At 44.4% G+C, this 22,556-nt stretch overlaps 1 protein-coding gene across 1 annotated transcript; it reads right to left on the reverse strand.

Annotated features, from left to right (window-relative positions):
* Positions 1–9,146: 9,146 nt before the first annotated feature.
* On the reverse strand, positions 9,147–13,204 carry LOC103175896 (paired like homeobox 2B). The gene is made up of 3 exons (XM_042340277.1): positions 12,964–13,204; positions 11,853–12,040; positions 9,147–9,584 (listed from the first exon to the last, which is right to left on the reverse strand). Exons 1-3 carry the CDS (start codon positions 13,202–13,204, stop codon positions 9,147–9,149), a joined length of 867 nt encoding a protein of 288 aa, XP_042196211.1.
* Between the last annotated feature and the right edge of the window lie 9,352 nt (positions 13,205–22,556).

Raw genomic sequence — 22,556 nt, forward strand, 5'->3', positions numbered from 1 at the left:
TTCTATGCATGCACAAGATAAGAATCAGGAAACCTTTTTTTAATTAAAGATTTTGGCTGCAATATGACCATTTTCAATATTAATTTGTAAAACAGATTATTGTACTTCCTAAAAAGAACTAACTTACAAATTAAGACTAAGTTTAAGAATTTTATGCAATTCTGTGGGACTTTTAAATCAAAATTGTCTTTCATGCTAAGATAAGGTAGAATTTGGGGACTTATAGTACACAGAACAAGCAGGGAATTGAATTAGTATACTGTATATAGATCCACTTGATGAGCTAGCAACATTATAGGCTTGATATGCAAGAGTGGCTAGAGTTTCTCTGATTGCCTGAGAGAAAAATACTCTTCACCTTCTGATTGCATAAAGTGTCATTTTTCCAAAAAGCAAGATTTCTTTTTCAAAAAATGATTCACATAATAGATTTCAATCATGATCTTTCACTGAAATTTTGACTGTAACATGACATTAAATTTCGGTGTCCCATAGTTCAGTGGTTAGAACACTTGCCTCGTAAGCGAGAGACCTGGGTTTGATTCCCGGCAGGGCAAAATTTGGGGCAAGTTTCCTTACTCCACGTGCCTCCGTTTACCTAGCAGTAAGTAGGAACCCAGTTGTTAATCAATTGTCGGATCACTTTTCCAGGAGTAATCATTCTTTCAAAACAAATAATAATTGTTGACTTCAATCTACCGCTGTTTGTGGGACACCGTTGAGCACAATTGGCTGCCTCATTTTGCCCGCAAAATATAGAGTCAATTCACTTTACAGTATATTCTGTAAAGCACTTTGAGACGTCTCAAAGGCGTGATAAGGTGCTATATCAAATGGAAGGATTATTATATTAAGCACAGTCTTCTCTTACTTTGTATAGAGTCTAACTGGTCAAAGAGGAAACTATGGTATTCTACATCTAAAAGTGAGTTAGTTATCTTCATCAGTAACTGTATATCACTTTCCAGTCAGCGCTCCCTTTGAAAATACAAACAATTTGATCTCAATGTCTTTCTTTGAAGCCGTATGTCAAATACTGCCTAATGAACTTGACCAGATTACCACAATTGTTGCAGTGACATTCATTTGACTGGTTATTTATTCACAAAACCCATTGTGCTTGCTGTTTTCCCTGGTTCAGTTGCAGTTATTTAGATTCCAAGGATCAGCAAAAAAAAGCTAATTAAAAAATTACTGTGGCTTAGCGATCAGCTCTTTGGAAAGGCAGCTGAAAGGGTTCAGCTGAGGGCACCTCAAAGTAAACTGCTACTCTTTCATCGCAGGTGACCTATGACAGCAGGAGTGTCATTGAAGCTACTCGTATTTTGTTTGGTAATCATTCTAGATTAAAAAAATTCACAAAAGTTCTGTGCGCAATTGGCTGCCGCGTTTTGCACACCAAATATACAGTCAATTCACTTTACATATATAAACAAAATGCAAAATACTGCAGATGCTGGAACTCTGAAACAAGTCGCTGGGAACACTCAGCAGGTCAGGCAGCATCTATGAAGAAAGGAAAGTGAGTAACGTTTCAGGTCCATGACCATTCGTCAGAACTGGGGCATGTTGGGAGGGAGAGGCTTTTACGTGAGGGGGGAGGCAGGACAAGGAAGACAAAGGAGAAAATGGGGTAGAGGATCGGGGATGATGGGTTAAAGAAATGTTAATAATGCAAAACAAAGAGGCGGCGGGGGAGGGGGGGAATTGCAACAAAATAGGCAGACCAGAGAGAGAAAAGGTGTGTCAGGGACCCAGTTGATGTGGTAATGGTTACAGAAGAGGGGGAGGGGGAAGGTGAGGTGTTATGGTCTGAAATTATTGAAATCAATATTGAGGCCAGAGGGCTGTAAGGTCCCTTGCAGATAGATGAGGTGCTGTTCCTCGAGCTTGCGCTGTGGCTCATTGGAACAACGAAGGAGATCATGGATGGAGAGGTCAGAGTCTGAGTGGAAGGGAGAGTTGAAGTGGCAAGAAACTGGAAGTTCAGGGTTGTGCTTGAGGGCACAAATCGGTTTCAAGCAAATGCAATATCCAGTTACTTAAAAGTGATCATTCCTTTGAATGTTCATATGCAAAGAACTGTAAAAGGCATGAAAGCAGGCCTTTGTACAGGCAACACAGAATTGGTTTGCAAATGCTTACTTGGAGTAAACAACGTTAAACATACAAGTGTAACAGTCTGACCTCGTCAAATGAGAAGAAACGACAGTACATTTAGAAAATGCTAATCCAAATCATAGCGCTTTAAGACATAGCGCTCAGCGACATGATAAGGTGCTATATCAAATGAAAGAATTATTATAGACAGAGACTTGACTCACAGAATACACATGTTATATGTATGCTGTATAGGTCAGACCGAGAGAGTGCAGCCAAAAGACAATTTATTTTCTGTGAGCTGGCAGGCTCCAACCATGAATTTAGAAACCTATGAGTCAATCACCACTATCAGAGTACTAGGGATCAAGAAATGGCATGATGAATAACTGAGGTTACGACAAAAATAATTCACAGGAGATTCTGGGATTATTTTTTAATCAAGTGTTTTACCTTATTGAAATTTGGGAGTAAAATTATAATTTATTTCCATTTCCACTTTACCACCTTGTATGAAAGTTCCAACATATTCTTCTCCTCCTTGTGCTGCTTGTTCTAACCAGAGCTTTAAGTGGTATCAGTTTCCTCCTTATCGCGTGTAATGTATTTTTTATTCAATTATGGGCCAAGCACAATGGAGCAGGACCTATTCCTTCTGACATTGTGCTGAGTGCATGTAAAATGCCAGGATGAAGACAAACCTAATAACACACATTATACAAGGAAATGCTGAGGCCGTATCATTCTCCTGCAAAAATAATTTACGAATGCTAATTATGCTTTCCCGACATAATAAGGCAACATTTTCAACTAACAGACACAATTATGAATCATTTGCAAGGCATTTTAATGTAAAGTTTCCCTTGTTATAGCACCTGGTGCTACATTATTCTATGTTAGTCTGCAATGCCTTAGCCAATTTATTGTTTAATAAAAGGTTTGTTTGCTGCAGACAATGAGGTTCAAAATGTGACATTCGCAAGTTGGTGTTACTGTATGTTATAAATAAATACTTGAATACCCACCCTACCATCTTCCCATTACAATATCAAGCTATTTCTCAAACAAATCCAGTGTCCTAATCTCAACCACCCTTCTTCAAACCCAATTGCAGCTTTTAATATACATGCATGTTAGTGTATTTTGAGCTTGTAGACAGAATGCACTTGTAGCTATATATCTGTATATGATGCTAAAATCAATTTATAGGTTAATAGAAATGACCAATCTGTGATTTTTTTGTTTCCAGAAAAACAATCAACAAAACAATATTCCAAACTTAAACCAGCAAAGTGCATCTCAGTGTATGAGAATGCCTGTAGGAATGAGGCGGAGGTACATTGCAAATGAACAACTATTATTAACACATATCTAGAAAATGTGCCATATTAAGGTCCTGAATTTTATGTGCAACCTTAATTGTCCAGTTTTTTATGAGCTAATATGTAACACCTAACCGTCTCAATATTTAAAACTCATTAAGCAGGAAACATTCTATGTCATGAAAATTTGAATATCTAAATTTCTCATTCTGAAACTGCCACGAAAAGTAATTTATTGATAAAATAATGTTGCCAATGGCAGATCACCCTGCAATAGGGAGAGGAGGTACGATTGAAAGGAACATTCTGTGTCTTTAACATCGACGTTGTCCACAAACACTAGAGGGCGACAAACACTGGAGTTAGAGAGTTGGGCTAATTTGAGGGTTGACATCCAGTCTGTTTGATAGAAATCTATTCGGACATGAGGAATTGTCACGATTTGTTTGATGAGAATCCATTCAGACATCATAAATTAGCTCCTAGGCAGTTTGATAGGAATCAATGGTGGGATCAGAGTCGGGCAATGTCTGATAGCGATCAATGGGAGGGTTCAGAGACTGATATCCCCCTGGGGTGGGTTGGGGGAGGTAAGTGGGGTCTCCTTGGAGCTGAACTGGCTCCAAGGTGACATGCCTGGCAACGGAGTGTCGGAATCGAGCCAACCCTCTGTCCTGGTGTCGGTAGTCCAGCTCCTGAGCCAGGTGGATCCGTAGTATTCCAGGGCAAGGCTGATGGCAGCACAGCCGGCCTGGCTCATTGGCCAGACCTGGAAGGGCAGACCAGTCACTGAGGGAATCATCCTGCTCATCTCCTGTTAACCCTACAAATCAAAGGCTTAATGGGTTGGATGGTCCTAGCTGAACAAACCGTGGGAAAGCTTGACAGACAGCAATATCGATGGCAAGCTATGGGGTTTTGCTGGTTAGACAACTGTAATTTTGTTGTTGTTGTAGACTCCAGCAGTTACCCTAACGTACACTCTGGGGTTCCCAAGCCTTGGCTCTTGCCAACCTGCACTAATACTTTCCAGAATAAGTAGGATGTGTCCCTCCAGGGAGAGAGTGCACATTCCATTCCAACCATCTATCTCTGGGATTTCCATGTGTAGTTGGGATGCATGGAAATCTTGGCTTGGCCTGGATACCCTTAAACATGGTAATGGGTTTCCTCATGTGTCAGACACCCGGCTAACCCCAAAAAAGATATTCTCTGATTGGAATCCATGTGGGGGTCAGAGACTGGCACTGTCTGTCTGGTGGGAATCTGTTGAGGCATCAGAGATTGGCATCTACACTCTGTTGGTGAATGTTGTTGTTGGAACATCATGAAATGGGCAGCATTTTTTTTCAGTGGAGTTCTCTATTTGCACTTGCATAGAGAATTGGACTTGATTATTTGGACCTGCAGAGTTATGGATAATTTTACTTCACTGCCTCCAAAGGATATTGGGACAAAAAGCCTATTTCACATACCGATAGTGGGGGGGAAAAAAATCGCAAAATCATTGTATGAGGAATGGTACCTTTCCGAAGATGACAATTTGTTTGTATTTGTCACTGACATAAAGGGATTGTTTATGTTGGTGCCTTTCATATTGTGGTACTCATAGGTCGGTGTTATTTTATGGATTAACTGCTTATTGCATCAGGCTGGTCACTGGCCACTGAATGTGGGAGATTTCCCATCGGATTTCAAATGGAGGAGCACAATTCGTTTTAAGGTGTGACAAATATTTCTTTCTTTTTTAAAAAAAAATGAAGAGGAGGATCTCAAGACAGGTGCAAAAAGGCAGCAATAATTTCGAGCAAAGGTATTGTGGTTTGCGTTTGTTTGATCTGCAGCAGCCAGAGTGGTTACAGCCAGAATCCGAGATCAGGCGCTACATGCAATTCATTTTCTTTCGAATAAGAGGAATGTCAATAAGAATTTATGCAGCAGAAATTCGTCATTTGGATAAGTAACCACGGGTCGGAGAGTCAATGAAGTCCGGATCATGTTGGAGCTATTTCTTGCCAGAATGCCGGGTTCAATCTGTTTCTCGGGAGCCCCTGAATGAAATGCACATCTCTCCAGGACGGTTTCACCTCCTCCTGGTGCACAGACACTGGGGAAAGAAGTCGCTCTTAAATGCAGGTTGCGAATTCCACAATTCCCAGTCTTGCAAGTGCAGTGACTGCAAAGGTGACTTGCACGCTGTGCGCCTGTGACCCCAAGTTTCTTCTTTTATTCTGTTGCCCCCCTGAAGCACGTATTCCCCCCACCCACCCCTTCCCCACACTCCGGTTTTCCTCCCAGGATTCTGGAAATAAAGCCTTGCCTCCCTGCCATTTATTGCGAGAATCTGCACCGGTTGTAACTTGATTAAATGCAAACTGTTGAAGTATAAATTGACGCACCGCATTCTGACTGGCAGTGCGGTGCCGGTGCCTGTTGCCTGCTGCCTGCTGCCTGCTGAAGGCTTCTGGCATCCGACCACACTCTGTCAAACCACCTGTTCAGGCGCTGCTAACATTGCACACGGACCAAATGTAGTTGAGACATGGGCCAGGGAGCCCCATATTGCTGCATAACCACCTCCAGCAGCTCAGCCTGAATTATAAACCATCTCCCCCTTTTATTGTGTTGTTTCTGAGCAATGTACCCAACCGGCGCAGCAGAAGATGTTGCACTGTGCATTGATCAAATGTTTGACAAAGGAAATCTGCTGTGTCTTCCCGAGACTTGTCCTTGAAAAGATTCAACTGATAAACCACCCAAACCTGTTGCAATTATGCGCTGAGGGTTAATTGGCAAATGGACATTCAATTTACACCCATGTAAATGGCACTAAATGGAAAGCTTATTATTTGTGGAATGTGAAATGATTAGATGACAGAGGCATTCTGGAAAATATTCATTGTGGAGTTTTGTTTTGCAGCATAAATAAGTACAGATAAGACCCGAAAAATCCCGAGAAACCAACGATTACGGTTCTCGGTGCACTTGCTGATCGCTCTACTTCCAAAGTCCTAACATGAGTAAATTGTGGCGAGTGTTTCTGCTACTTACCCGTCTGTACTACTAGTCCAGGAAGAGTCTCAGATTAGTCGTAATGGTGTGGAAGAAAATAATAATCTTTGCATTTGATAGAGCGCCTTATCGCGTCTTTTGGACGTTTTAAAGCACTTCGCAGAATATGCTGTATTGCGATTTGACTGTATATTCGTGCACATTGCCAAAAAAAGGGGGTAAAATCTCAGTCGTTTAAAATTATTCGTTAAATGTTAAAGGAATTGTGTGTGTAAAAAAAACATATTGGCTGTAAGATCTGATTGCGAGATCCCATCCCATCAAAAATCCACTGTGGAAACGTTATTGTGGAACTGGAAACGAGAATAAAAGTACTCTGAGGTAATGCTATCCAGAGATGTTGGCACTTGATAGAAAGGTAAGTCACAAGGCTGGTGTGGATACCGTACTGAGACGCATTCACATTGGATGAAGTCTATTTTATTACAGTGGCTTTGGTGCCTAAATTTCAAACACGCAGACAAGACAACGGGAAAGTGTAACATTAATGACCAGATCTGTTTTGCCCCTTTTTTTTATTTCACAGTTTTTCTTTCGTCGTCTCTCATATTTTCCATCAAACATGACTTTTTTTTTAAAAAAAGAGAGAAATCTAGTACAATCACAATATGTTTATAAATACTATATTTCCGACGATTCATTTAAAAATGTGTTTCGGCCTGTGCACACAACGGCGAAACAGCTATTAACGTATTATTATTATTATAATAATATTTACTGTCAGTGGCAAAACAATAAGCTTTTAAATAAAAAATCACATCGACGTTCTCCAATAGTCTACCCTGTGGAATTAGCATCACTTGCCTTTTGCTAAAACTCAGAGATATAACTATCACAACATTAATTTTATTCAACAAAAAGGAAACAAAATAAAAGCAGAAACCATCTTCCAACCTTTGCTTCGCATTTTATTATCAACAATCAAGTTAATGGTACACTTTTGGAAAACTATATGCACATGTAGAAATATTTTTGCCTTATTTAAATATAAGCATCCATTATACCACATATAAATAATTTCTGAACTCCTGAACATAAACGTATGGAGATTATGCTCACAATAATTTCCAACGGGACAGGAAAAAAAAAATCAGACAACATGCATTTAACAAAAATATATACCGTTATATATGAACCAGTTTTACCTAAACAAAAAAAAACTGAACTTGGTAATGATCTGTTGTGTGTGTTTCTTTCTCACTCTCTCTCTCCATAAAGACACGCCATATCGACTACAAGGGGACAGGTAAGGGGACGTTTTAAGGGTCAACTATAGAGGACAAATTTATACTCAGAATAACACTTTACATTTTAAGCACAGAACACGGTTGTAGAAAGACACACTAAAAGTTTTTTTTTGTTTGCTTTTTTGTAATGTTTTTGGATTTTTTTAAATTATACGTTTGCAACCATTTTTAGGGAGGGGTGGGTGTGGGTGAGGGTAAGGGCTGTGTGGGTGAGGGCTGTGGGTCTGAGGGTATGGGTGAGGGTGCGGGATGTGTGGGTGTGGGCTGTGTGGGTGAGGGCAATGAGTGTGTGGCTTAGGGTGTGGGTGAGGGCTGTGAGGGTGAGGGCTATGAGAGTTTGGGTGTGGGTGAGGGCTGTGAGGGTGTGGGTTGTGGTGTGGGTATGCGCCGTGAGGGTGTGGGTGTGGGCCGTGAGGGTGTGGGTGTGGGCCGTGAGGGTGTGGGTGTGGGCTATGAGGGTGTGGGCTGTGAGGGTGTGGGCTGTGAGGGTGTGGGTGTGGGCTGTGTGGGTGAGGGCTGTGTGGGTGAGGGCTGTGAGGGTGTGGGTGTGGGCTGTGAGGGTGTGGGTGTGGGCTATGAGGGTGTGGGCTGTGAGGGTGTGGGCTGTGAGGGTGTGGATGAGGGCTGTGAGGGTGTGGGTGTGGGCTGTGTGGGTGAGGGCTGTGTGGGTGAGGGCTGTGAGGGTGAGGGCTGTGTGGGTGAGGGCTGTGAGGGCTGTGAGGGTGAGGGCTGTGTGGGTGAGGGCTGTGTGGGTGAGGGCTGTGAGGGTGAGGGCTGTGAGGGTGAGGGCTGTGTGGGTGAGGGCTGTGAGGGCTGTGAGGGGTGTGAGGGCTGTGAGGGTATGGGTTAGGGTGAGGGCTGTGAGGGTGAGGGCTGTGAGGGTGAGGGCTGTGTGGGTGAGGGCTGTGAGGGTGAGGGTTGTATGGGTGGGGCTGTGTGGGTGCGGTGTGTGCGGGTGGGTGTGCGGGGGTGTGTGCGGGGGGGCTGAGGCTTTCCCCGGTGTGGGCGGTGTGGGTGGTGGTTGGGTGGGGGCGTTGTGGGGTCGGTGTGGGTGGGGGTCGGTGTGGGGGGGTGTGGGGTGGGGGTCGGTGTGGGTGTGGGGTGGGGGTGTGGTGGGGGTCGGTGTGGGTGTGGGGGGGGGGGTGTGGTGGGTGGGTGTGGGGGTGTGGTGGGGGTCGGTGTGGGTGTGGGGTGGGGGTGGTGGGGTCGGTGTGGGGGTCGGTGTGGGGGGGGGGTGTGGTCGGTGGGTGGGTGGGGTCGGTGTGGGGGGATGGTGGGGGTGTGGTGGGTGTGTGTGGGGGTCGGTGTGGGTGTCGGTGTGGGGGTGGGGGTCGGTGTGGGGGTCGGTGTGGGTGTGGGTGTGGGTGTGGGTGTGGGGTGGGGGGTGGTGGGGGGGACACACAGATCAGAACATGGTGCTTTTTACTAAAGTGGCTTTGGTGGCTCCGGGTCTCTGGAGGGAGGACAGGACACTGGCGAAGGGACCGCCTAACGAGTCGGGCACCGCGCTCACGCCGCCCGGGGCGGTCGCCCAGCCGGTGCTCGCCGCTCCCGCCGCCGCAGCCGCCGCCGCCGCCGCCGCAGCCGCCGCCGCCGCCGCCGCGGCCGCTTTGCCGGACTCCCCCACCGGCCCCCCGCCCGGCACCCCCAGCAGGTTGCCCTGGGAGGACAGGCAGCCGCCGGGGCCCGTGCTGTCGGGGTCGGCCGGTTTGGCGTCTTTGCCCTCGTCCTCGGTCCGCGAGTCGGATTTCTTGGACGAGCCGCTGTTCTTGGCCGCCGCCGCAGCCGCCGCCGCCGCCCGCTCCTGTTTGCGGAACTTGGCGCGGCGGTTCTGGAACCAAACCTGCGGGCGGGGGGGGGGTGAGGGGGTGAGGTGAGGGTGAGGGGGTGACGGTGAGGGGGTGGGTGGGGGTGAGGGGGGGTGAGGGGGTGAGGTGAGGGTGAGGGGGTGACGGGGGTGGGGGGTGGGGGTGAGTGGGTGGGTGGGGGTGAGGGGGTGGGGGTGAGGGGGAGGGGGTGAGGGTGAGGGGGTGAGGGGGTGGTTGGGGGTGAGGGGGTGGGTGAGGGTGAGGTGGTGGGTGGGGGTGAGGGGGTGGGTGAGGGTGAGGGGGTGGTGGGTGGGGGGTGAGGGGGTGAGGGTGAGGGGGTGGGGTGAGGGGGTGGTGGGTGGGGGTGAGGGGGTGGGTGGGGTGAGGGGGTGGGGGTGAGGGGGTGAGACAGGCACAACATCACTGCCGCTGCCGTTGTTTCTGGTCGTCGTCCCGTTGCTATTTATTTGTTTATGCATTATTCTTCTTCTTATTCTTATTATGATTTATTGTTATTGTTATTGTTTAGTTATTGCGGGTTCGCGGTCCCCCGCGTCTCGCGGATGCGGTGCGCGGAGAGTTTAAGTGCATTGGGGGCGGACAGTGGGTTTTTCCGTCGGGGGGGGGAAAAAAAGGCCAGACGGGAAAGGGTTAAAGCGGTAAGACGAGGGGAAGGAAAGGAGAGAGGGAGAGAGGGAGAGGGGGAGAGGGGGAGAGAGGGAGAGGGGGAGAGAGGGAGAGAGGGAGAGGGGGAGAGAGGGAGAGAGGGAGAGGGGGGATTGGGGTGGGGGGGGGGTGCACCGCTGTGCGTGTGTTGGTGGATCAGGTTTGTTAGTAATCATAATATATAAAAATCTTTGCATTTGATAGAGCGCCTTATCGCGTCGTCGGGACGTCTCAGAGCGCTTCACGGAATATGCTGCGGGGGGGGGGGGGTGGTGGCTGACTTCGGGCGAAGCAGAACAAGATCAGAAAGGGTTAAGGAGGCAGGAAAAGGGGAGAGAGAGGGGCTGAGCTGCCCGGGAATCACAGCCCTGGCTCTCAAACTGACCCGCCCGCTCACAGCACAGCACAGCACAGGACAGGACAGCACAGGACAGGACAGGACAACACAGGACAGCACAACACAGGACAGGACAGGACAACACAGGACAGGACAACACAGGACAGCACAACACAGGACAGGTCAACACAGGACAGGTCAACACAGGACAGCACAGCACAGGACAGCACAGCACAGGACAGGACAGCACAACACAGGACAACACAACACAGGACAACACAACACAGGACAACACAACACAGGACAACACAACACAGGACAGGTCAACACAGGACAGGTCAACACAGGACAGGTCAACACAGCACAGGACAGGACAACACAGCACAGGACAACACAGCACAAGGACAGGAAAACACAGGACAACACAGCACAGTACAACACAACACAGCACAACACAGGACACACGTCTGAGAAGTTGGAAGATATGAAAAAAAAGGGGAAAATAAAATACGTGGCTTTTGCAGCGTAAATGTTGCTTTTGTTCACATGTCTTTCTTCCTGAACCATTTACAGCTGCGGAACCTGTACTCCGCGCTATGTCTGCTGTGCGGGGAGAGAGAGAGAGAGAGAGGGAGAGAGAGAGAGAGGGAGAGAGAGAGAGGGAGAGAGAGGGAGAGGGAGAGAGAGGGAGGGAGAGGGAGGGGGAGCTGCTGGTGTAAATAACCCAAGCGCTGTATGTGCTGTCAGAAAATGTTGGCCTCAATGGATCTTTGTCTTCATCGATTTTTATAGCAATAACGATTTTTGTACGTGGACGTATATTTCTGTCCATTTGTATATCACGACATATGTGTGTGTTGTTTTTTTTTAAAAAGAAAATTTGCATCAATATTGTGCGGCTGTGTAATATGTAGATGTTGCTTTCAATCTCAAAATCAATCTCAAAATTTTGCCACAACGAGATTGGGTCTGTGTTGCGCTTCCTCCTCTGTACAGCGCTACAGGAGTGTATATAAAGGGAGAGAAGACTATTAAATGTAAATGCAGATGCCAGAATAGAGATAGATAGACATACAAGATGTTCCGATTGCAACAAGGCCTATATCTCGAGTCAGTGGCTGTGTGTGAAAAAAATCTAAAGCGCCTTATTGACTGTGCAGTAGTTGGTGTGATGTACCTGCACTCCTGGTCCCACCTAACCCGCGTCCAGCATCAACTTATATCCGCATTGCAGGTGTGTGCTCAGTTGGAAGGAAATGCTAAAGGTAATGGATATCCTAAAGACATATTTTGGCCGTACCTGCACTCTGGCCTCCGTGAGGTCTATCTTTAGCGCTAGTTCTTCCCGTGTGTAGATGTCAGGGTAATGGGTTTCTGCAAACACTCGTTCCAGCTCCTTCAGCTGAGCGCTGGTGAATGTGGTTCGTATCCGCCTCTGCTTCCTCTTCTCATTCAACCCGCCGTGATCGGTGAACAGTTTGTAGGGTACTGAAACCAGAGAGCGAAGGGGAATTAAGAGAAGCCCTTAAACTTAAAAAAAAAATAACAAAACGCATTTTACAACGCTGATGCAGAGCAACGAGAAGACACCTGCGTGTGGAAAGGAAATCGAGAAATGTACTTTTTAAAACAGGTGCTCACAAAGCAATACCCCACCGCAGTGCTTAACGTTGTTGAATTCACATCAGCTACAGAGAAAACATTTGCAGTAAGATTGCACACCTTGCAGTGAGATTAATTCGCTTTATAATTAGGATAATGAATAAATTAAGAATAAATGATTAAAAAGTTATCAACCTGTTAAAAAGCAATATCAAATATTAGCATCATATTCTTATCTAGAAATGCTTACCCCCAAAATGCAGGAAAATGCGTAGCACGAGATAAATAAAATTAGTTGCATTTGAATCGATTGATGCATTTTATTTTTATATTTACTAAAAGGCAATGTATTTTTGTGCCAAATTGTTCCTAAATTGGCTTTCAAACTTTGGAGTCCTTCTAAAAGTTCATAGAAAGCTTTAAAATGATCACAGCATTAAGTCCAAGACACTGTGTTTTAAAGACACTCTGGTAATGAGCTTTAGTCTTTGGTTATTTAATTACACCAGGACAGATTTTCTAAGCTTTACGTATCATCGCAAAGTAAATAAATTATGCCTATCATTTTGGCAGCTTAAGATAATTTTGTTGGCGGTTCGGGTGTGACTAGTATAGTGTAACCCTATAACTGAATTACCCATTGCCTGCAATCGCTTCTAACGTGATAAATTCTTTCATTTGTGTAAGCAAATTTCGTTTGGTAAATACTAAACACATTTCAATTTTCAAATGCAATCAACCTTCCTATATACATGTTTGTTGCGGGGAGAAGGGGGTACTCTTTGGAAAGGATTGCTGGAGGTCCTTACCTGCTGCGTATGGACTGCTCTGATGGTCCCTAAGAGTTCCAAGGCTGCAGGATCCTGGAGTTAGAGATGGACATCCCGAGGTGGCCCCGAATGTGGTCCTTATAGGATTATATTGGAATCCACTCGCCTGGCTGCAAGAACTGAAGTCAGCATAGGCTGAAGCCAGGCTTGATGTGTCCATACCAGCCATACACGACTCGTAGGCAGAAGAATTGAGGTAAGAATATTCCATTTTATACATTGAAAAAGCTCTGGGTATCTAAAAGCCAAAAGGAAAGAGAGAAAGAGAAAGGGAGAAGGTGCCTTTGTGGGTAGATGTGCACAGCACAGAGCCTGCTTTACAACTGGGCTTGTTTCTAAGAGGAGAGCTTAGTTTTATCAAAATGCCTCCTATGAGCTGCCTTGCCTCAGGTCTCTAGAGCATATAGTCCTCATAATAAACTTGGCTGTTTCCACTTGGACAATAGCAAAGCGGTGGTCTTATTGCCTTCGTTTTTACATGACAATAACTCATCAGTCTATTGGGCTGGCACAGGGGGACTGAGCGGCCCAACCTCCCTATCATTGATTCCTGCATCTCTAATTAGAATTTAATACCACACCATTACGCACACAGTCCCCTCCATCATCCCTCTAACCATATCCCCTGCCCTTAATTCAATCAGACTACTTTTAAATAATGAAAGTTGGGTGACGATTTTCCCTGATCCAATTTCTCTGCGCTTTTAAAGCTTTTTTAAGCGATCAGAGCCCAGGCACAAATTGAGATATTTGGTGTTTTGGGGAAGGAAGCCCTCGGTGTCACGGTCCGCCTATTTTTTTTAAATAATGTTACACGCTCAATTTCACAACAAGTCTCCCCCCCGCTGTGCGTGAAATGTTATCGCGGGTGGACATTCGCTGGACGCGGGCTCTCGATGCAAAATAGAGAGCGTGAGTTAGTATAGAAAGAAAAACAAGGATTTTTTTTTTATCTCTCTCTCTCTCTCTCTCTCTCTCTCCCCCTGAACACACACCTGTCTGAGAATTGCGCAGGAAAGCCATTGCACGCGTTTTGCAATCGTGAGGATTGCACATTGTCGGATAAAAAGATTTCACTTCGGAACCGTAATGATTTTTTTTTATCCCCCCACCCCCCCACCCCCCCAAAAAAAGATGTTGCGATCTCGTAAATAATACATGCAAAACAGTGATGCCCTATTTATGTTGCTCACTGTGAGGCTTTGCGGGATCCCGAAGGGGATGTTGTTTGCGGAAATATTTTCACTTCAATAAACACGACCGACACAAATAACGACTGGGTTGAAATAATGCATTTCACAAATACTCGGATCCCGTCTATTTTGGACGAAAGCTTATTATTAACTATTGTGAATGTCATTTTTTAGAAAAAAACACACAATCACAATACAAAATGAGAGAAACATGTTTTATTTTTGAAATGACGGGCAATCAGTGAACAGGAACACCAGCGAATTAAAACAGCGGCGATTCCCCTGGAAAGCGCACTTTTTTAAAAAAAATTACGAAATTCAGTTTTACTTTATTTAACCCTATTTGTGCTTCCAGACTTGCGCGTCTCAGCTCTCACCTCTCCTCTGCAGTGTGCGTCTCTTGTGGTTTTTTTTGGGGGGTGGGGGGTGGGAAATGCGCTAATGCGAGGCAACAGTTGATGCGATTTTAAATCATTATAAAATTAGTGTAATTGCATCCACAAAAGCCTTCCCCGCGTTAAATACCAAGCGAAATGGAACCGTGTTATTCTCAATGCGGAGCGGAATATAAACTCGGCCTCGTTTGATATCTGCGATGCATCGCTTCTCAGTCGGTCTTTAAACGTGATAATCAGCTGCAAAACAAACTAACATTTGGTGCGAATAAACCATCGCCACAGATGGACTGACAACAAACGCTATGATTGTAAGATGCAGCGCCTAACCCTAAGATGGTTCGCCTTAATCAACAGAAGACTACAAAAAAAAAGAAGCAGGATTCAAGCGAAAAAAAATAACAAGCCAACGGTTTTACAATCCGTTTATTAATATCGTTTGCACAACAAGCAAACAAACATACAACGAATAACGCCCGAGCAGCTTCCGATCTGATTTATGATGTTGCGCCTCATTTTCGAACAGTTTAACAGCAAGACTAGGAATCGTGAAAGAGAGAGGTTGTCGAGGGCTGTAGTTTTATTGATGATGGGCGATGTAATCTGTGTTGAGTTGTGGGTTTGATAAAGAAGGACTTTCTTTTGTGCTTTGTACACATTGTGTTTTTTTTGTTTACTGGGGAAATGAAAACAAAGTTACAGTGACGCTGGGAAACAAATTGCACATTGCACTAAATTGCTTTCTCATCATCCGTCTCCAGCCAGACTACAGAGGCGAGGGGGGCATCAGTCTTCCATCTCTGTTCAGTCTCCAACTTAAAGAGCTGCAGAGACGAATGTGAATCCGAGCATTATTGCAAGAATTTATCTTTATTTATTTGCGCTCTCATGAATATGAATGCAGTTCTCTCCCCCCCCCCCCACCCCACCACCACCCCACCTTTTCGACAGAGCAATAATAAACATCTACAACAAATGTGGAAACGATTTTGTTCAAGAAGACAAATCCCTTTACTCCAGCTCTTCTTCAGTCGCTGCAATCTTAATGTCATAAACCGATCACACAATCAGCTTTTACTTTTCTCCCTTTTTTTCTCGCTCGCTGTTCGCTGTAATTTAAACATTTAGGCAAAGAAGCTGACAGCGATACTGCCACAAACAGCAATATTTCACTCAGCCTTACGAAATGTTACTCAGCACTGGATGCTCGCGGATTTATTAAAGGAGCCTCTGGCAATCGTGGGCGCGCGTGTTGAATGGACTGGTCCGGTACAGTTAGGTCCTGGTCAGTTTGGGCTTTCGTTCTCGTTTGAGAAACAAAAGATAGTGATTATTTGACGCTTGTCATCTCTCCCGTGCAACACCTCTGCATTGGTGTCTGTCCCCGGTTCAAAGTTAAAAGGTAAAACCGTTATCAGCCTTCAGCCAGGCAATGGGAAACCAGAGGGCGATTTGGCTTTGCTTTATCACACACTGTGTGTTCAACACCGTTTCTGCACAGCCACCTGCACCTCTGGGCGCTCTCCTCTCACTCAGATCTACCAGTAGCATCAATTCGGTCGCTTCCGAATTGCACGGTTCCTGACTGCAAAATAACCAACACCAAACAACAACAACAAAAAAACAACAACATGATTTATTTGATAAAAGCAAAGTTGAACAACTGCTAATTCTGAGCCGCGATCATCGACTTTAATTGGTGCGTAACGGCTCAGCACACGAAGTCGATGAGACAAGGAACATCCTATCGTGCGGCTGTACATTTGATCCGTCGAGAAGTCCACATCCTTCCCTCCCTCCCTCCCTCCCTCCCTCCCTCCCTCTCTCCCTCCCTCCCCGTTTCAGAACCTGACACACATCAGACAACAGGCAGAGAGAGAGAGAGAGAGAGATAGATAGAGAGATAGAGAGAGAGAGAGAGCAGAAAAGCAAACGCTATCTGGAATCGCTCTGTTGCGCAATCGGAGGCGTTGTCGCTTTCTTGCATTCGTGAGTTGGTTTTTGCAGCAAAGGGAGAAAAGAGAGAGAGAGAAAAAATCTTTTGTGGCGGCGTTTTATTGGGTTGTGAGATAAATGAGTGCGGCTGACAATCAGCGGCCGCTGGTGTTTTGTTCAGCTTGAGCTCCCCACGCGAGCTTCTGGCGACCCTACTCCGGCTGGAAAGTTGTACCAAATGGCTAATTCAATTACTGCAACTATAGACCAACTGCTCCAGCAGCCATCCACCACGCGTCTGGGGAGGAGAGGGGAAGACCGACCCCCCCCACCCACCCACCCATCCGATATAATCTAATAGAGAGCTGCAGACGGGAGCGACCCGCTTCCCACTCTAAACCGGGACCAATACAATTACAGGCGCAACAACAGGAGCCGGAGCCAGACTCTGAGCACTGTCTGTACTCTCACAACCAGAGCTCACACCCGTCGCTTCTATTGCTCGCCAGATGTGAATCGGCAAACGTCCTGGCTTTGCCGCTGCTTAAGTCGTTTGAGACCGTTGTTCTTTTCTCTCTCTCTCCCTTTTTTTTGGGTTACAAAAAAATAAATATCATTTTTTTTAGATATATATAAAAAAGGGTTAAAAATCGAGTCGTTTCACGTTCATTCTCTCGTCGAGTGCACACACACACACACAAAAAAAGCTGTCCCAGCGTGAGGTGAGGGTGTTGTTGCATTGGTAAATCAGCACTCACGATTTAAGGGGAAATGCATTTGAACTTTTTGAATGAGGAAGTGTGGTAATGAGAACGGTTCAGGGCTCATGTGACAAAACTTTAAGAGGGGGGGGGGGGGGGGGGGAGTGACAAGGGAAAAGCCTTCTTCCCATCGCGGGAGTGATTCGTAGGACAAGAGAGGGGATTTCTCTTTTTTTTTTGGTGGGGGGGGGGGAAAAAGGTTGGAATGTTGAAAGACAGCGAAACAAAACAATTCTCACAAAATGCCATTGTATCCGTGTTATGTGTGGACTGAGCGCGTCTTGTCAAAGCTTTGCACAGGCGTCTCACTTTAAGGAGATGTTTCACTCCAGGCACACAACAAAACTTGGGACCAGCTATAAGGTTGCAAAGCCCGAAGTGAATGATTAGGAAAATCGTTTCATCCCCTTCGGTTAAAACAGCTCACACAAAAAAATTTAAGTCGCAAAATGCGAAAGGAGGTCAATGCAACTGCATACGCCGTTTTATAATAATTTTATACCCAGTTGCGGTGATGTTATTGTTGATGAGAATCTTTTTTAATTCCCAACACTACAAACTGAGAAACTTTCTCGAAAATGTGTGTTGGGTTTAACAAGACTCAACCACTTCTCGTGTTAACCACAACAAACACACACAGGATGGCTTACAAATGAGTCAATATTTACATTTGATTGCAACAAACACGTCCTGTTTACAAAAATAAAGGGCAGGGAATTGAGGCCACGACATAATGCGAGACAAATTGACTTTCAAAAAATGCAGGTTTTCTTTACAAAGGTTATGATATATACTATGTTAATATAAATGTATGTTTGCATATACATAAGTTAGGACAGATGAAAGAAATCCACTGATAGGATAGGCATGTTATACACACACACACACATATATATATCTATATCTATATATAAATGTCCATAAGCTCTCTGCCAGCTTCGTAGCAACTATAAGAGCAGGAACATCTGCTGAGCTTAAAGAAACAGAGCGTTTGAAGAGAGGCACAGATGTAAAGTGACATCTGCCCATGACAAAAGAGGAAGAACGAAATTCAATTAGTGAGAGGCCTTTTGCCGGCTGCCATATCAAAAAAAAAGTGCCTAAACCTGTAAGAAGAAGGCGCACACTGGCAGCTACACCCGCTGCCTGCTCCCCATGCCATTCCTCCCTCTCTCTCTCTCTCTTTCTTCGGGTCAGTCTGTTACCTTCTTTAATCGGTTTCATTTATTTCACCGTCAACAGCAAGGCTTTGGACCTACTGAGCCCAAAGTAGCACACACAGGTCTGAAAGTGCACATCACTCACACCCATTATGGTTATGATACTCTCAACGATAACAATTCGAGAAAAAAAAAGTCTCATCAGAGCCCATGACACACACACACACACACAGACACACAAGTCTTTTTTTTTTGGTCAGGGATGAAATTACATTAAAACAAAGCACCTGGTTCTCCCAAGTCGTGGCTTTTGAAATAATTGATTTAAAATAAAGAAACATCGATTACCATTACCCTCGTCACTTTTTTTTGATGGGGGGGGGGGGGGGGGGGGGTGAAGACTAACAACAGTTTTGCAAAGCATCACCTGCAGATTGCTTGTGTATTGTGCAATATTGTAGCTATTTTGTAAAGGAATTTGCTGGATGTTTGTCACATCTGTGGTTTAGTTTTCTCTCCCCCCCCCCACCTCCCCACCCCCACCACTACCCCCCTTTCCCCATTGTCCGCACCAAAGGGATTGTGTTTAATCGGACCATTTGCATCAGAGTCCCCTGTGACCAGGAGACAAGTGCTGCCCAGGAATTAGCATGGTAATTTCATTCTGATGGATAAAATTAGCAAAGTTATTACCCGAAATGTAGGCCTGGCATTGGAGAGTCGCTGTGCTTAGAATCAATTACTAAATTACACTGAGCTTTTAGAAGACATTAACAGAAAAAAATTGCTATCGACCTTAGACGGAGAGATAAAAATCCGCGATCATTAAATCTCCCAGTACTAAACACGAATCTGATTCATAAGAAACTGCACAAATATGATGGAATTTAATTTTCAACGGAATCCGTTGTCAACATTTCATCTATTCTTACAGCGTTTTAGCATTGTCGTGCTCTTACATGATTTTCAGTGCTTTAGAATTGAATCCGAGGTGGATGTTACATCCCTTTATCAATAAGATAAAGACATTAAGGTTCAAATGTCCATGCCTTTCAATTTAAAGCACATATACTGTGACAAAGTAGAGTACTGGCACACACTCGTCAAAGGCAGAAAACATGCCACATTAGAAAACAATCTTTCAATTATTCTGGTTTGACGTTCAATATACAATAATTGTACCACTGGCTGCTGTACAAAGAGAGATGCTCACACACACACACACACACACACACACATATATATATGCATCAACATACTATATATACCCGTTATATATTTGCACTTTATTATCTTTATTACTATTATTATTATCTTTAATTCAAAATGCGGGCCCTCATTGGCAAGTTTAAATAGACTGAATATAAATACCGCCTCCAACATGCTCCTTTCAAAATGTAGTCCTTATCTCGAAAATGAACTGTTGGTCAGCATTTGCAAGAGATGTTAAACATGAATTAATGCATTATTTTGAGGACTCGGTTTGCACCTTTCTTTTGAAGGGTTTGGGTGAAACAAAGGCCTGGAATGTTATCTAAACAATAATAATAATAATGTTTGCATTTGGGATAGTGCCTTTCACGACGGAGGGACGTCCCAAAGCGCTTCACATGACATATTGTGTACATGTGGGCGATTCAGTCGAAACGTAGAATTTACTCACAGGTTATTGACGTGGGTCGGTGCACCCACCTGAGTTGTTGAATGCATCAGTTAAGGCGTTTTTGTGCTGATACAAGTAGATTGCCAACAGTCACTACATTTGATGTACTTACTGTGAAACACTTTGAGATCTGATACAATTCTATACAATGCGAAGGTCTTTCCTTCATGTTCTTTATATTTTTGTTGATTTTATAAGTGCAGTACTTTCAACGCAGTGAACATACGTATGCATGTACACACAGGGTATTATGTATAATATAAGATTTAAAACTAAGATTCGGGAGTTTCAGAATAAATACCAAACAGGGACATGGGGGACAAGGACAGCTAGACGAAATGATAGATATGATCGTGGGGGCTCTTTACGGCACTAAAGCTGTCAAATTGCCTTTGTATTAGTAATTGACATTATTATCAGTATTATACACATCACCTGTCAAATCGTTATTAAGCATCAATTGGAGTGCTGTTGGGGGAGTCTGGGTCAGGCTCATTAACCAGCTTCTGTCCTGAGTTTTGCATGCACAACCCCTCGGGCAACCTGGCTGCTATAGAGCTGTACGGAGGCACACACAGAAAGGACATGCACAGAGCCCGGCCACATCCATTACTGCTCAACAACCAGCTATTGTTTATCCAGAGGTTCAGTGGAATTAACTGATTAGTGTCAACATTGCACAATGAGTTCCGCCTACGATGGAGGAGCAAATGATAGTCACTTTTAATTCAGGCTCTGGGTTCTTACTGTACATCTTCGGCGCGGATTAAATGGGCGTGTAAACACATTACGACCATGCAGTATTCCTTTTGTATGAGCGCCTAAACATAATTCTAAACGTATATCATTATATATATACATATATATATATATGTAGGTCCCAGAATGTGCACAATTTGGAGTTAAGTCACACGAATTGCAGATATCAATTATTTTTGGGCGATACAGCCTTAATTTCCGCAATTTTTGTTAACAATGTTTTAGGTTTAGATTGCATTGATATTTTATGTATACTCACAAACGTAAATACCCGCACAATATATATGTATTTTCATACCCGCATTACAGACGCAGCATCCGGATGAAGCAGTAATACAGAAACATTCTGTTTGTGAGCTGGAGTTTCTACAGTGGCATTTTTGCCAGCTGTTCGTAACGTTATTTATTCATTAATTTGATATCTAAATAAAGCTGAAGGAGAGCCCGCGGAGGTTTGCATTCCCTGCTACACGCGTTTAACCCCGACCTACTGAGCTGCGTTTGCGATATTGCTGCACTCCCCCTCACATGCTACAGTTAACGGTGGAAACTGGGATTGAAGTATTGCAGGATATAATTCAGGAATATGTTTTATAGGCGATGGGGCAATACCAATGGAACAGCTAAGAACTACAGCAGTAGATCTACCAATTGAGAACCATCGCTAACAAAATCTAAAGAGTATTATCGCTGTTACTAACCTGCTGGTGTTAAAATAATATCAACGTTTTTGCAATACAATAATAATAATAATTATTATTGTTAATACTAATAGAACGATCGCTGACATTATGAGAAACTGGGTTGGCCTCAGTATCTCAATTAGTATGTGTGAGTTTATTGAGGCAAAGATGATTCTGCACTGAAAACAGGTGTCTTTGCCAACAATGAGACGCCCGGGGATGGGGTTTTAAGCAAGAAGTTGAGTCTCAAAGTTGCCTTGTTCTAAAATACACACAGTCCAAATAATTAAATCATTAGGTTGTAAGAATGAACCCGACTGGGTGAACAAACTTCACATGGGTGAAAATAATTTCTCACCAGTGACAAGATGCCCAATAATCTTAATTGAATGATTTCAACACTAAGAATGGGATTGGAGGCTGTACAGCAGCAATATCACAAAGACGATTCCCATTCACAGAAGCTAATTTAGTCCATAGCCACAATAGAACAAACACCGACTTTAGCTCTCGGACTCCAGTTGGCGAACTTTTGCCCTTTAGATTGCAGAAGTGATTTTGAGTGCACAGTGATGTCCCCAGGCCTGTGACATGTTCGAGTCACCTCTCTAACCCTCAGCTCAACACTTCTACAACCGCAACTACCATTAACATATTAAATTTAACCGAATGGAGCCATTTTATTCTGTGCACATGGGACTGTAAAGAACTTTGTTTTCTATTTATATGTAAACCTGCTAAGAACAGCATCAGTGCTTTGTTTCAGCTAATTGCCCAAGTCCACTTTTCCTCTATTTCTGCATCATCTGACTTCACCATTACCTCGACCCCCACACAGCCCACACCCTCATCCTCACCAATGTCACTTCCAGACCACATTTCCAATATCTTGTTCACCGCCTTCACAGTTTCATTCCTAAACTGCAGACCATTTAAAAACTTTGCAGCTAGCCTCCTCTCCCACACAAGATTCCAAGACCAAAGGCTATGCCTTGGCCATACCCTACCTCTGCAATTTCCTGT

This window comes from Callorhinchus milii, unplaced genomic scaffold, assembly GCF_018977255.1.
Source record: "Callorhinchus milii isolate IMCB2004 unplaced genomic scaffold, IMCB_Cmil_1.0 Scaffold1, whole genome shotgun sequence".
In the NCBI taxonomy this organism is placed as follows: domain Eukaryota; kingdom Metazoa; phylum Chordata; class Chondrichthyes; order Chimaeriformes; family Callorhinchidae; genus Callorhinchus; species Callorhinchus milii.